This window comes from Mustela putorius, unplaced genomic scaffold (assembly GCF_011764305.1).
Source record: "Mustela putorius furo isolate JIRA1106 unplaced genomic scaffold, ASM1176430v1.1 tig00000580_pilon_pilon_pilon, whole genome shotgun sequence".
NCBI lineage: Eukaryota > Metazoa > Chordata > Mammalia > Carnivora > Mustelidae > Mustela > Mustela putorius.
This window is the reverse complement of record NW_025421423.1, coordinates 14,198,230-14,212,739: the sequence shown is the minus strand read 5'-3', so window position 1 is coordinate 14,212,739 and position 14,510 is coordinate 14,198,230. Positions and strand designations below refer to the sequence as shown.

Sequence of the window (14,510 nt, the reverse complement as noted above, 5' to 3'; positions counted from 1 at the left end):
CTAAAATATATGCTTAACGATTACTTTCTTAGCACTCGTTTATGCCTTACAACAAACCTGATGAGGCAAATACGATTGTTTCTATTTTCCACATCCAAAAACTGAAGTAAGAAAATTATTGTCCAAATTCACCCAGTTTTTTAAACGACAAAGCAAGGATTTGAGTCCATTCAACTTGAACTCAGAAATTATGCCTTAAACTAAATGTTAAAGGACATTGGTCACAGGACCTTTTGTCCTAAAACAGTGTCATACTGCTCAAAACCCTACCGTCATAACTGTTGAGGTGGGTATCTCCTATCCAGTCCATCATGTCTCAATTGCTTAGGGAACTCAGAGTTTTGCTTGAAGTAATCATTATCATCGTCTCATAAATACTCAATTTGAGCATCATAAGTACTCAAAATGATCCAAATCTCATCTGGATCAATGAGATACTATTAAATTATTTTAACATTAAAATTTTCTTCATTTTTTTTTTTCCAGCAAAAGAGCATTTCCTTTCAGATGATGGTCTGGTGGCTTTGAATCTCAGTATTTCTTTTAATTTTATTTACTTACTGATTTTTTTTATTTATTTATTTATTTATTTATTTATTTTTTTGACAGAGAGATGGCAAGAGAGGGAACACAAGTTGGGGAGAGCAGAGGGAGAGGGAGAAAGAGGCTCCCCTCTGAGCAGGGAGCCCCGATGTGGGACTTGATCCCAGGATCCTGGGATCACGACCTGAGCCTAAGATAGATGCCTAATGGCTGAGCTGCTTAGGTGCCCCAAATCTCAGTGTTCTTATATTGAACCAAGTTGCTTTGCTTTGTAATTTTATATTTTATATATATATATATATATATATATATATATATATATATAATATTTGTTCTTCCTTTTAAAATCTTCTTGAGGAGCACTCTCTCTTTCTGTAAAATAAATAAATAAAATCTCTTTAAAAAATTTTTTAATTAGAAAATAAATAATAAATAAGAAAAATAAAAATCTTCTCAATCCCTGCCCTTTACAGGTGCCTTTATCATCTGTTGGACTCCTGGATTGGTCTTGTTACTTCTCGATGTGTGCTGTCCACAGTGTGACGTCCTGGCCTATGAGAAATTTTTCCTTCTGCTGGCCGAGTTCAACTCCGCCATGAACCCCATCATCTACTCCTACCGTGACAAGGAGATGAGCGCCACCTTCAGACAGATCCTCTGCTGCCAGCGCAGCGACAGTACCAGTGGCCCCACGGAAGGCTCTGACCGCTCGGCTTCCTCCCTCAACCACACCATCTTGGCTGGAGTTCACAGCAATGACCACTCTGTGGTTTAGAAAGGCAACCAAGATGAGGAGCCAGCCATCACGGATGGAGGGATGAACAGCTCCCCCTCCCCAGGGCCAGGGCCAGGTGGGGTGTGAGAGAGAGTGAGGAAAAATAAACTCTTGTACTTAAAACACTAACCAATGGCAGTATTCGTTCCTAGACCCAGCAAGACTTGAGGTATGCGGAAATTAGCTTACGGGACACCCTTCATCCCGATCCCGTTCCTTTTGAAAAGTAGAAAATGGAGATCTTGCAATGGAATTCATAAACAGACTCGGGAGTGCCCATTTAGACTACACTAACTAGACTTCTGACGATTTGGTGTGGTTTGGTGCAAGTCAGAATAAATTCTGACTAATTGAATCCACAATTTCATCTACATACAGGCTTCCCTTTTTTTTATTCCAGAAGGATACATTTCATTTAATAAACATGTATACTTACCAGCATGCTTGCGATGGATAAGACTATAGGCGGTTTTTGAACTATTATAATTCCATTTTTTTCCTTCTGTAGGGAAACTGTAAATTAGAATGATTTTTAGAAAGCATGCATGTAATGTATGTATGCAGTATGCCTTACTTAAAAAGATTAAAGAGTATTGATTTTAAATCTTCTAGGACCTAGAAGAACCTAGATGTCAAAGCCAGTATTTGTTTAGGTTATGAAACAATGCTCTAATTCTAATATTGCCTTCTTATCAAAGTGTCATAACACATGTAAAACAGGGAATGTAGGTTTATTACCAAAAGAAAATGTACTCTAAAAAAAAGTCCTAGAAGTCGAAGCACAGTAATATTGTTCCCACATATTTATAATATTGAAGTACATTCTAATTATCAGTACATCAGAGGAATGTTTTAATAGCCTGTGTTTTTCTGTATTATAAAATAATACATAGTCATTGTAGAAAACTTGAAAAATACAGAAATGTGTAAAACAGAAAAAAATAATTACTGGTACTATCACAACCCAGAAGTAACCACCATTAACAGATTTTCCCTCGTGTATGCCTCTATGTATATTATATAACTTTTTATATAATTGGGATCATACGTAAATGATTTTATAACCAGTTTTTTTTCTTCCACTGCAGAGTTGCCACATTTTCCTACAGCATTAAAAATTTTACAAAAACGATTTTACTGGCTATATAATATTCCATTTAATGGATGCAACTCCATTTATTTAACCGTTCCCACACCGTTGACTCCTTAGGTCATTTCTAATTTTCACTACTATAAACAATGTTGCAAAAATTTTGTGTACATACAACTTTGTCCGTGTAATTGATTATTTACTTAGGACATATTCCCATGAAGGATTTTTTTTTTTTAAATGTGAAATGTCTTTTTATGCTCTTACCTTTTATAAAAAGGGATTTCCTGCTTTGCGCCACATGGGTGGCAGTTGAGAGGAAAGCCAGTTAAATTGCCTTTTTACAAAGGAAATGCAGTGGTCACTTTAGTTGAGAGTGACTTTTTTATATCACAAGATGGACTAGAAACAGTTGTTACAAATAACCATGACACCCTAATGAATATGTCTAGCAATGCCAAATTTTGTTTGAGGAGCCAATGTCCAGCTCTTGGTGGCCACGCCCATATGTAGAAGTGAAGGTCACAGGAAGACATTAAACATGCTAAGTGAATAAAGGATCTTCGTAGTAAATGGCTTGGGACCCTCCTGTAGCAAATGGGTTGAGTGCATTGGTATGGGACTGGATACTGACTGTTCTTTAGGAATCACCGTGGTAGGTGATACCTGCTCAATGAATGGTCCAGATGAACTAGTTATTGCACCAGTTTGTTCGCAAAAGTAACCGGTAAAAGTCACAGTCATGAAGCAGGTGTGGGAAAGTCGGGAGTACGTTTAAGAGAAGGATGTCCAGAAGAATCACTTTGTCTAGGAGGGAAGAAGTCAGCGTGGTCAGCATTTGAGCAGAGGGCAGACTTGTAAGGCGCCCACCGTGAGAAGAACAGGGGGAACCAGTCAGCAGAAAGGTGTTTGCACATTCTTTATACAAAATACAGAGCATGTTATGTTGGAAGTGATGAAATGAACTTGGACTTTCATGTGCATATATTCTGGATGATTTGAAATTAAAAACATACTAATTGGACCTTAATAAATTCATTTTCGGTCAGTGTTTGGCGGTGTGCGGTTGTGGTCAGTGCTGTTTCTTTTACCCCTGAGTCTTCCAGCTTGGGTTTCATGGTGCCTGCCTTCTGTGAACAACGTTTATTTCCCTGCCACTAGGGCTTCTGTACTCTTGAGGTGAAGCCACCATATGCTTCCCCAGCTCATAACGGCGGCTTTTCAACATCAGGAAAAAGTCTTATTCTTAGCGTGACTTTCTTTTGGAAAAAGTGATTTAATGAAAACTTTCTGGTTGACCTGATGAAAAACTCTCACTAGGAGTTTATAAAATGACAGTGCTCTTCATGTTTATTGGTTGTTTTTCTTTCTTTAAAGATATATTTATTTTAGGGGAGAAAGGGGAAGAGAATCTCAAGCAGTCTCCCTACTGAGTGCGGAGCCCCAGTTGGGGGTCGATCTCATGACCCATAAGATCATGACTTGAGGGGAAACTGAGAGTCGGGTGCTTAATAGACTGAACCACCCAGGTGCCCCTTCATGCTTATTAATTTTAATAACAAAAGTCACAGCCATCTTCCAGTTACATGCCAATCATATTTGTTTTGGTATATTGCTAAGATGTTGGAAAAGATAACAAAATGTTTATTCAAATGAATGTCTCAATGATTATTTGGAAGAGAATTCTGAACCTTTAAATTTAGATAGATGTAAGATTGTTAGAAATCAGATATTTTAGAACTCTTCTTCACAAATTAGCCACCTCTTAGATGTTTTCTTTTTTAAATTAGTGAAACCGTAATTTCCTATACTCAAAGCCTCAGTTGATACATGATTTTCCCATTTTCTTTCCCAATTAACTCTTAGGTTCCACTTTCTGTCTTCCTTCTAATTTACTCTGAGTCCCTCAACTTTGGAAGTATAATTTTGTGATAATGCTTTTAAGCCTTTTTTCTTTTCTTTTTTAAAGATTTTATTTGAGAGAGGGAGACAGAGCATGAGCCGGGGGGAGAAAGAGAGGAAGAAGCAGACTCCCCGCTGAGCAGGACCCCGAGACCATGACTGAGTCAAAGGCAGATGCTTAACTGACTGAGCCATCCAGGTGTCTCTCTAGTCCTTTTTCTTAAACCTGGCTTGTGATTCTTGCTAGATTAAACTGTAAAAACAAGCCTTTATCAGTTCCCTTCGTTACACCAAGGTAAGAACATTTCAATGCAAGACCTTTTTAAACAAATTATTTTTAGCACCAAATGAGCTTCACCAAACCCCAAGCCCTCAGAGGGAATAGGATTTGTATGTGAGTTGGGATGGGCTTGGATTCAGGCATGATCTGACAGAAGAAATGTGTGTAACTAAGAGCCGAATGGGTCCGCCATCTTCCAAAGCTGGGTGTGTTCATTCTATAACATTCACCTGTACCTTGATAATCCTCACATAAAATTCTCTAGTTCTCATAAATTTATAATGCTTATGTTTACCAATTATTTACTAATTTGTTTAACGATGTGGCATGTAAAGACCATTTTAAAATCTAAAGCTGAGATCAGCAAATTAAGACCCATTGGCCAAATCTATAGTTTTTGTGTGAATTTAGGATGAGCTTTACATTCTTAAATGATTGGGGTGTGAGGGAGGAATATTTTCCAGCACATGGAAATGATATGAAATTTCAGTGTCAATAGTTCTATTGGAATACAGTCACACCCACCAGTTTATTGTTTATGGCTGTTTTTGTACTACAATAGCAGAATTGAATAGTTGCAACAGAGATCATCCCTCAAAGTCTAAAATATTTACTATCTGACCCTTTACAGAAAAACTGTACCAACCCCTGATTTAGAGAATTCCATTTTCACTCATGCTGGCCTCCTTGTTTGTGTATTGCTTATCAGAAGAGGAAGAAGTTGGGCATACCACGATCTCTTGAGCTCTAGACTACAGAAAAAATTATCAGTTGTGTTTTTTATATAAAACATAATTTTTATTTTGAAACAATTTCAAAGTTTGCCAAGTTCACAGAACATTTCCTGGAACCATTTGGAAGTTGCCGACATGATGCCCCATCATTCTTGAATACTCTGATTCCTACCAACATTCTCTTTCACAACCTGAATACAATCATCAAAATCAGGCAATTAACACTGATAAACGACCATCTTATTCACAGCCCCATTCAAGCTTCATTCACCAGTTTTTCAGCTAAACGTCCCTTGCAGCAAAAGACTCCAGTCTAGGATCACTGATTACTTAGTTACCACATCTCTTGAGTCTTCTTCAATCTTGGACAATCCCTAAGTCTTCCCTTGACTTTCCTGACCTTGGCATTTCAAGGTCATAGGTCAGTGATTTTGTAGAATGTCCCTGAATGTGGGTGCATTTAGTATATCTTTATGATTAGATTGATATTACTTTGGTAAGATAACACAAGTGCTGCTGTGGTTCTTCTCACTGCATCCCAGCAAGTAACACATGAGGCTGATTTGTTCCTTTCCTGGTGATGTCAGCTTCGATTACTTGATGACGATATTGCCTGTCAGATTTCTTCACTGTAAAGAAAACACTCTTTTTGTAAGAAATACTCTATTCATCATGGAATTTTGATGTCTAGTCTTAGCATCAATTGATACTTCTTGGATGAATGAATCATTACTCTGATGATTGCCAAGTGATGACTTTCTAATTCTTTTTTTTTTCCTGTTAATTTTTGGTTAGCTTTCTATTGTAAGAAAGTCTTGCCCTCTTCCATCTATGTATACCAGTATGGGCTCTTGGATTCCAATTTTATTCAATTATAATGTTGCTAACATTTGAAAATTTTCTTTGGAGATGATTGTAGATTCATATGCAATTGTAAGAATCATATGGAGAGATTCCTCTGTCTTTCACCCAGTTTTCCCCAATGGCAGTATCTTGCCAAACCATAGCCTAAAGCACAATCAGGTTATTGACATTGATACAATGTATAGAGTAGTTCTTTTAGCACAAAGATCCCTCCTATTACACTTTGATAGCCACAGTCCTTTCCCTGACCCCCATCTTGGCTGAACACTAATCTGTTCTGCAATTCTTCAGATACATTTTAACTTTTTCATACTGAAGCTTCTAAAGCTTCTTTATCACAATAGTTGCAAATTGGGTTTGATGCTTCCCCGGCGGTTGTGTGTGTGTGTGTCCTGAGTTTTATGATGATAAAAATTGCACACACTTATAAATATTTCAAGGAATACAGGAGTGAATAAAGTAGAAAGTAAAAATCACTCCCAAAGGTTTGTAGCTAGACCACTGATCTCTGTTGCACACATTACCTAAGACCCAGAGACCCTCACAAAGTGATCTTATATTTTATTTTATGGAATACTCTCAGTGTCTTTGCATTGACATCAGGGAAGCCAGAATGCATTTTGTTGTGGTATAATATTGTTTATAATTGGTTTGTATTTTATCTCTTGAACATTTCAAGAAACGTTCAAGAAAAGGAATCTGACTTGATACTCCCCACCTCACAGAGCACAATGCTAAGTAGTGCTTAAAACGCACTTGTTTAAATGAAGTAAAATGTGTGAACCACAAATAAAGGCACTCAAGACCAAGAAATGGCTCCTTGGTTCCATAAACCTGATGCAGGTTTTCCCTCATGTTTAAGAATCAGTTAAAATTAAGTAGGAACAAAGAAAAACCAAGGTCAAGGCTTTTGACTTAACATTTTGTCAATATGAGTTTGTACTTTCTGAGTGTGTCTTGTTTAACTTACCTTGGTATGCTTTGGGAAGATTTTAATTTAGTACATGTTGGATTTGTAATGTGTTCTGCAGCGTACAGAAGACACTCATATAATTTGTATTTTGGTCTTTGCAAAGCCCCTGTTACATATGAGGAAAGTGGGTCTCAGAGGAAAAGTCGGGGACCTAATATTTGTGGTCTACAGAATTAATTGGAACATAGTTACATCTATTTTATATAGCAATCCATAATTCCTCATATGTCCTTATCTTGGCTTCCCAAATTATGAGTTCCATGAGAGGTACAATGTGTTGCATTATTTTAAATCCTTTAAAGAACTTGGCCCAGGAAAAGCGATAGAAGGTAACAGGTCATAAACAGGTGCATGATTCATTCTGTGGGGTGCTCATGCTTGTAGAGGCGTGCAGGTGAGACTGCTGCCCAAACGAGATTATAAATTCTTTGAGAATGAGATCATCTTGTACTTTCTGCCTCCTTTTTATGATACAAATGATTGGAACAAAAATACAAGTTTGGTGCCATTTGCTTAATGGTTCTTGATTAAGAACTATAAAACCATAATTAGATGTGATAGTCATCATGATCTCATTCTCTTTATTTGTTCCCAAGAACTCTTTGAGAGCCCTCCCTATACTAGGTGTGTTTGGTACTGCTGTTCATGAGATAGACACGGTCTTTAATGGAGCTTAGAATTTAGTAGGAATGAAGCAGAAAATCTATTGAGCTATGAAGGAAACTCTGGCATGACAGAGTTCAAGGCAAATAAAAGAGATAAAGATGGCAGGGAGGGGGACTATTTTTGTAAGAATAGTCTAGGAAGGCTCCATCTTAGCCCAGGAACTGTCCCTTCGAAACTCTCCCCTTGGGCTAGAGTTGCACAAAGGTGTGACTCTGTTAATCTCCTGAACTTGCATCCATTCTGGTAACTAGTACACACCCAAACCACCCGTTAGAAAAAGGGCACACACACTTCTGGCCCAGGTAGATAGGAATTCCCAGCAAGGTGTGTAAGTGCTTGGTGAGAGATTGCATGTCATTTTGGAAAGAAGAGCAAGTATAGACTGTGAGATTGAGGCTTAAAAGGCAGGGAGGCATGATTTCTGAGTGATTTAGAGAGTCATTTTATCTTGGTAATTATGGGGAATGGGTTAAAGTATTTAAGTAAAGGAGTGACACGGTCTGCTTTACATTTCAGAAGAAATTGAAGACGAGGAAGTCCAGAGGAAAAAGACAAGATCAGTGGCTCTCCCATTAGCTGGGATGACAGATGAAGGTGGTAATGGAGGTGCAGAGAAGGAGGTGGCTGGATTCTCAAGGACTTGGTGCCCGGAGATTGTGTGGATAAGGTCAAAATCCAGGTGATGACCTTGGCCACTGGACAGATGGGGATGTGATGTGGTGAACTAAGGAACATAGATGAGGAGCAAATTTCCAGGAAAACGATAATGAGTAAAATTTGAGATATCCATGAGCTACCCAAGGAGAAGGATACAGTAGCAAATTAGTCACGTGATACACGGAGCCCAGGGTACCTCTCTGGACTGAAGATCCAGATGTAGAGTCCAAGGTCTTCTGCTGTGGTCCTGCCACATTCCTCCTCAAGCTGAGAAGCACAGAGCCTTTGATATGTTTAAGAGTAGGGGAGAAATTAAAGAATAGAACTTAATATCTGAAACTATTATCCAGGAAGAAGCAGAGAGATTTCTTTGAAACAAAATGAGGTTAGCTGTCTGTGACATATTTGGGTTTTGTTTTGTTTTTTTCTTTTAACTCAATAACAGAAATATCCAAGGTTGGTAAATATGTAGCCACCTTAATGTGTAATTGAAGTCGAGATTTTTAGAGCTCATCCATATTTTATTTTCCCCTCCTTCCAAGCCTCTTGGAAAACTACGTTGCTGCTTGGTGAGTCCATGTGACTAATTATGGCCGGAAGACTGAGTGCATGTGACAGATGTCATTTCTAGGCTGAGAAAGTAAAAGTTTTTGTGCTACTCTTCAGATCTCTTCCCTGAAAGCCAAGCACGGAGAGGTGAATATGAAAAGACTGAAGTCCCCACCAACCTGAGACCTTGATCCACAAGGCAGAGAAAATCCCTGCCAAGTCATACCGAATATACAGTATGATCAAGAAATAAACACTCTGCTGTGTTTATGGTGAGCCTTTGTGGCTCATTTGTTACTGCAGTATAACCAACTTATGTGAACAAATAGTGTTACATTTTGAGGAATATTAAGATTCTAACCTTTTCTGGATCATAGGGAATGTTCATTAAAATTTTGAACTTTGGTGGAGGATACCAAAATGCATTCCAGAAAAAGGGTACCATTTTAAGAGTCCTACAGAATATACACAGGCAAAAACATGAATCTAGACACAAACTTTATACCCCCTCCCAAGAATCAACTCAAAATGGATCAGAGACTTTAATGTCAAATAGAAAACTCTAAAACTCTTAGATTAGCATAGGAGTAAATCCAGATGATCTTGGCCGTGGCTATGCATTTCTGGATAAAACACCAAAGGGAGGATCCAGGAAAGAAATAACTGATAAACTAGACTTCATTAATATTAAAAATATCTGCTCTGTAAAAGGCATAAGAGAATGAAAAAATAAGCCACAGACTAGGAGAAAATATTTGCAGAAGATACCTCTGTATTTATTTTAATACAAAAAACCTCTTAAAACTCAACAATAATCCATTTTAAAGCAGGGAAAGGACTTGAACTGGCACTTGGAGAACAAGTTCTAAGGATAGCACATAAGATATGAAAAGAGGCTCATCTTCCTCTATCATTAAGGAATTACACAGTAGAAGAAAAATGAGATACTACTATATACCCATTAGAATCATACGACAGACATCATATTCTGGTGAGGATGTGGAGTCGCAGGAACTCTCATGCATTGCTGGCAGGAACACGAAATGGTACAGCCACTTTGGAAGAAAAGTTTGTCTTAAACTTTAACTTAAAGCTTCAAGCTTTCTCACAAAACTAACTTACTCTCAGCCTATGAGCCCGCAGTCACCCTCCTGGATACTCATCCAGAAACTGAAAACTTCTGTCTACGCAGAGACCTGCGTGTGGATGTTTATAGCTGAGATACCACTTTTTAGTGTTTTGTTGCTGTTGTTGTTTTTTTAGAAGCCTTGTTGTTCGAATGGTTCTTTGAAGCACCAACTTAGATCTTTCTGATCTCCAAGGAAAATATTTTACCCTTGAAAGCTGAGCTTCATTATTAGACTGTGTTCTCCTGACGCTGCCTTCTCTCTGTTTTACGCCAGAAGCTTGGCATCATTTGCCAGTTTTAGAAATTGACAGTTTCAAACAATTCTGGCTCCTTTATATTTAACAATCTTTTATTTAGTTCCTCTCTTGTTGCCTTTTACTATAAATGACAAAAGGAAGACAAACAAAACCGCCAACCCTCTACCTGGAAACCTCCTAATTAAACCACCCAGTTGATAGGTACGTGTTCTACTTTCTATGTTGTTGTGGGTGTCAGAGTTGCTAAATTTTCTGCTTCTATTTTAAAAGAATCCCTTCGGGGGTGCCTGGGTGGCTCAGTGGGTTAAAGCCTCTGCTTTCGGCTCAGGTCATGATCTCAGGGTGCTGGGATCGAGCCCCGCATCGGGCTCTCTGCTCAGCCAGGAGCCTGCTTCCTCTTCTCTCCCTCTCTCTCTCTCTCTCTCTCTCTCTCTGCCTCTCTGCCTACTTGTGATCTCTGTCAAAAAAAAAAAAAAGCATCTGCCTTCAGCTCAGGTCATGATCCTGGTGTCCTGGGATTGAGTCCTGCATCGGGCTCCCAGCTCAGTGGGGAGCCTGCTCCCCCCTCTCCTTCTGCCCCTTCCCCGTGCTCATACTCTTTCTCTCTCAAATAAATAAATAAAATTTTTAAAATAAAAAAAAATAATAAAGAGAGCCCTTTGCTAGTTTCCAAAACCTTTTTTTTTTTTTTTTCCACTTTAAAGTCTTCACCAGCAGCAGCTTTAAAAGTCACATTTATGACACCAGCTTTGGAAATTTCACCTGGTCACTTCTTTGGTGTTACTGGAATGTGTTATTGAATCATTTCCTCAACTAGGGTCTTGTGCCCGTTCCTTTGCTTTCCTATCTTTTCTTACTAGAATCTATCATCTAGTCCCGTCATTTTAAAAACATCTCTAAGTTGACAACTCTTGAACTTTTATCTGTGACTGCTGCTTGGGCTCTAGACTCCCTATCTAAAGGGTTTTCAGGATACAAGAAAAAGAAAAGCCCTAATTTTTTTTTTCAGGTTCCTGTTAATCACAGCTGAATGTACGTCTAGTTACATATTCATGAGATCATATTACATTATCTCTACTTGGGTTTAATAGTTCAGAAATAGGATCATACTTCACCTTACCTTTTTTTTTTAATGATTTTATTTGTTTGTTTGTTTGTTTTTTTGTTTAATATAGAGAGACACAGTGAGAGAGGGGACAGAAGCAGGGGGAGTCGGGGGGGGGGAGAGAGAGAGAGAGACTTCCATTGGGAGAGTAATGATTCTAAATGAGAAGAATATTGTGGGAGGCTTGACCTTGTCTAAGAGTGGGGATGAAGCCCCAAGCAAGGTTTCCCTGACAAAGTCCCTTTAAAATTCATAGCTGAGGGTGCCTGGGTGGCTCAGTAAGTTAAAGCCTCTGCCTTCAGCTCAGGTCATGATCTCAGGGTCCTTGGATCGAGCCCCACATCGGGCTCTCTGCTCAGCAGGGAGCCTGCTTCCCCCTCTCCCTGCCTCTGCCTGCTTGTGATCTCTGTCTGTCAAATAAATCAATAAACTCTTTTAAAAATTAAAAAATAAAATAAAATTCACAGCTGAGGACTGTAGACGTCTAGGTGAAGGAGAGCAGGAAAGGTTGATGGAAGAAGGCCATGCATGAAAGTGTTAAAGCATGTTCCAAAGTACCTGAAAGATTCCACACAAGGAGCGCGAAGAAAAAGGGAGCCACCATGGGCTGGTTACTAGGAACTATGTCAGGTGGAACCCTGTCATTTGTGCTGAGTTTTTCTTTGGCATAAAGGCTAGCGAGCCACCCAAGGGTTTCAAGGCAGGGAGAGAAATGATGGGATGTGTTGATTGGAAAGCTTCCTGACTGGGTAAGGGCCTAGATGGGGGTATGCAGGTCAGTGCACTGTGCTAATGTGAAAAATGGTGTTCACTTAGACTAGGTTGTTGGCAGTCAAGAGGGACAGAAGTGGGAATATTTTCGATACATGTAAGAGAAAAAAGCAATCAAGATTTAGTAACGTGATGGAATGTGTGTGGTAAGGGGAAATGAAAAATAAAACTTGCTTTCCTCTGACTTAGCACTGCATGGTCATGGGGCCATTTTCTAAGACAGGAAAACTCAGAAGGAACAGATTCGGGGTGAGGGTAAGGAGAGGAATATGAGGTCATTGCACATGTGTTTGGTAGTGGCTCCCTCTGGGATATCTCCAAGGAGGTCCGTTTACTTCTGAAGCACGAGATTGAGTGTATGTTAATAAGTTCCTCTTATTAAAACATCACTTTTTCAGGTGATACTTGATATACTTCATATACTTATTAGTGAATATCTCTCTGAAATTGGCAACAATATTAAAAAAAATAATGATTGCTCTACCTGGTCTAGCAGAACTAGCAACTTTTGTTTTTAAAAAAGTACAAGTCTGGGGCATCTGGGTGGCTCAGTGGGTTAAAGCTTCTGCCTTTGGCTTGGGTCATGATCCCAGAGTCCTGGGATCGAGCCCTGCATTGGGCTCTCTGCTGAACAGGGAGCCTGCTTCCTCCTCTCTCTCTGCCTGCTTCTCTGCCTACTTGTGATCTCTGTCTGTCAAATAAATAAATGAAATCTTAAAAAAAAAAAAAAAGTACAAGTCTGTTAAAAATTTAAAAGATACCACTTTTGTGTAAATTATATTCCCTTCTCACTATTACTGTATTGATATGTCCTTTATTTCTTGATTAGCTTTGGGAGAGGTTGTTGTTAGTGTTTTCCAAGCAATAGCTATTGGGTTGTGTTATTATTTTTCCTGCTACCTTCTTATGTTTGAATTTAATTCTTGATTCTATTTTTTGTTAATTTTCTTTGATAGCCTTGCCTTATTTTGTGACATGTGAGTTAAACACTCCATTCAGATACAAAACATTTTATATTTTAAATTTTAAAAAAATTTCAAAGATTTATTTACTTGAGGGAGAGAGAAAGAGAGAATGAGTGGGGGGAGGGGCAGAGGAAGAGAGCGAGAATCTCAGGCAGACACCCCACTGAGAGTGGGCCCTATCTGGGCCTCCTTCTCTTGAGATACCATGACCTGAGCTAAAATCAAGAGTCGGGGGCTCAACCAACTGAGCCCCCTCAGGTACCCATAGAATATTTCAAAGATGTGAATTTACCCTGAATCCTGAATTCAGATTTCGACCTGTGCAATTTACTTTAATTTTTAAATTTTAAGTTGATTTAACTTAATTTTTAGTTTTAATTCAATTTTAATTTTAATTTAAAAATTAATTTATCATATAGGGGCACCTGGAGGGCTCAGTCAGTTAAGTGGCCGACCCTTGATTTTGGCTCAGGTTATAATCTCAGGGTCCTGAGATCCAGCTCTGCGTCGGGCTCTGTGCTCAGTAGGGAGTCTACTTGAAGATTCTCTCTCTCTCTCTTTCTCCCTCTCTGCCTGCCCCCCCCCCCGCTTGTTCGTGCTCCCTCTCTCTCTAAACTAAATAAATTTTTAAAATTAATTTATCATGTAAAATTGAAGTTACCCTTGCACAGAGAGTAATAGAGAAAGGAATGACATATTTAGAATATAGAATTATGCTGATAAGTGAGCATATTTTTAGTTTTGGAAGTACTATGGGAAATAATAATCAAGAAGTGCCCTAAGTGTTCACTGCATTAATTTATACTCATTTATTGGAACAGAAATGGGATGGTAAATTTCAAGTATCTTCTATATTAATGAGGCATCGGCCCCAAGGAAGCCATTTAATAGGAGGATTCCTCAGACTCACAATTTCGGGGAAGGCAAACCCAACCGAAGTCCAATGTCATGGTCTCCACTGCAGATACTCTCTCTCCCTAATGCCCACAGCACAGATCTCAAGAACGAAGCAGAAGGGTCTGATGCAGTGGTTCTCAAGACTCTCCCCAGCCAATACCTACCTTTATGAACAATTTTCTGTTTAGAAATTATTATCATGAAATGAGATTCTTAAATAATGCAATCTACCTAACTCATAAATTTTTTTTTTAAAGATCTTTGGAATTCTGTAACTGATATAATAGAAAATGTAGGAAAGGAAATGAATTTACAATAAAATGATGTACAGAAAGGCACTATAGTAGAGAAAA

At 38.6% G+C, this 14,510-nt stretch overlaps 1 protein-coding gene across 7 annotated transcripts in view; it reads left to right on the top strand.

Moving 5' to 3' along the window:
* The window catches only part of LPAR1 (lysophosphatidic acid receptor 1), a 200,161-nt gene extending 196,700 nt beyond the window's left edge, over positions 1–3,461 (top strand). For all 7 annotated transcript variants that reach the window (XM_045081695.1, XM_045081690.1, XM_045081694.1 and 4 more), the window contains one exon: positions 1,017–3,461. In XM_045081695.1, the coding sequence (XP_044937630.1) occupies positions 1,017–1,318 (302 nt within the window). In that variant the 3' untranslated portion in view covers positions 1,319–3,461. The remainder of the gene's footprint in view (positions 1–1,016) is intronic.
* Positions 3,462–14,510: the final 11,049 nt, after the last annotated feature.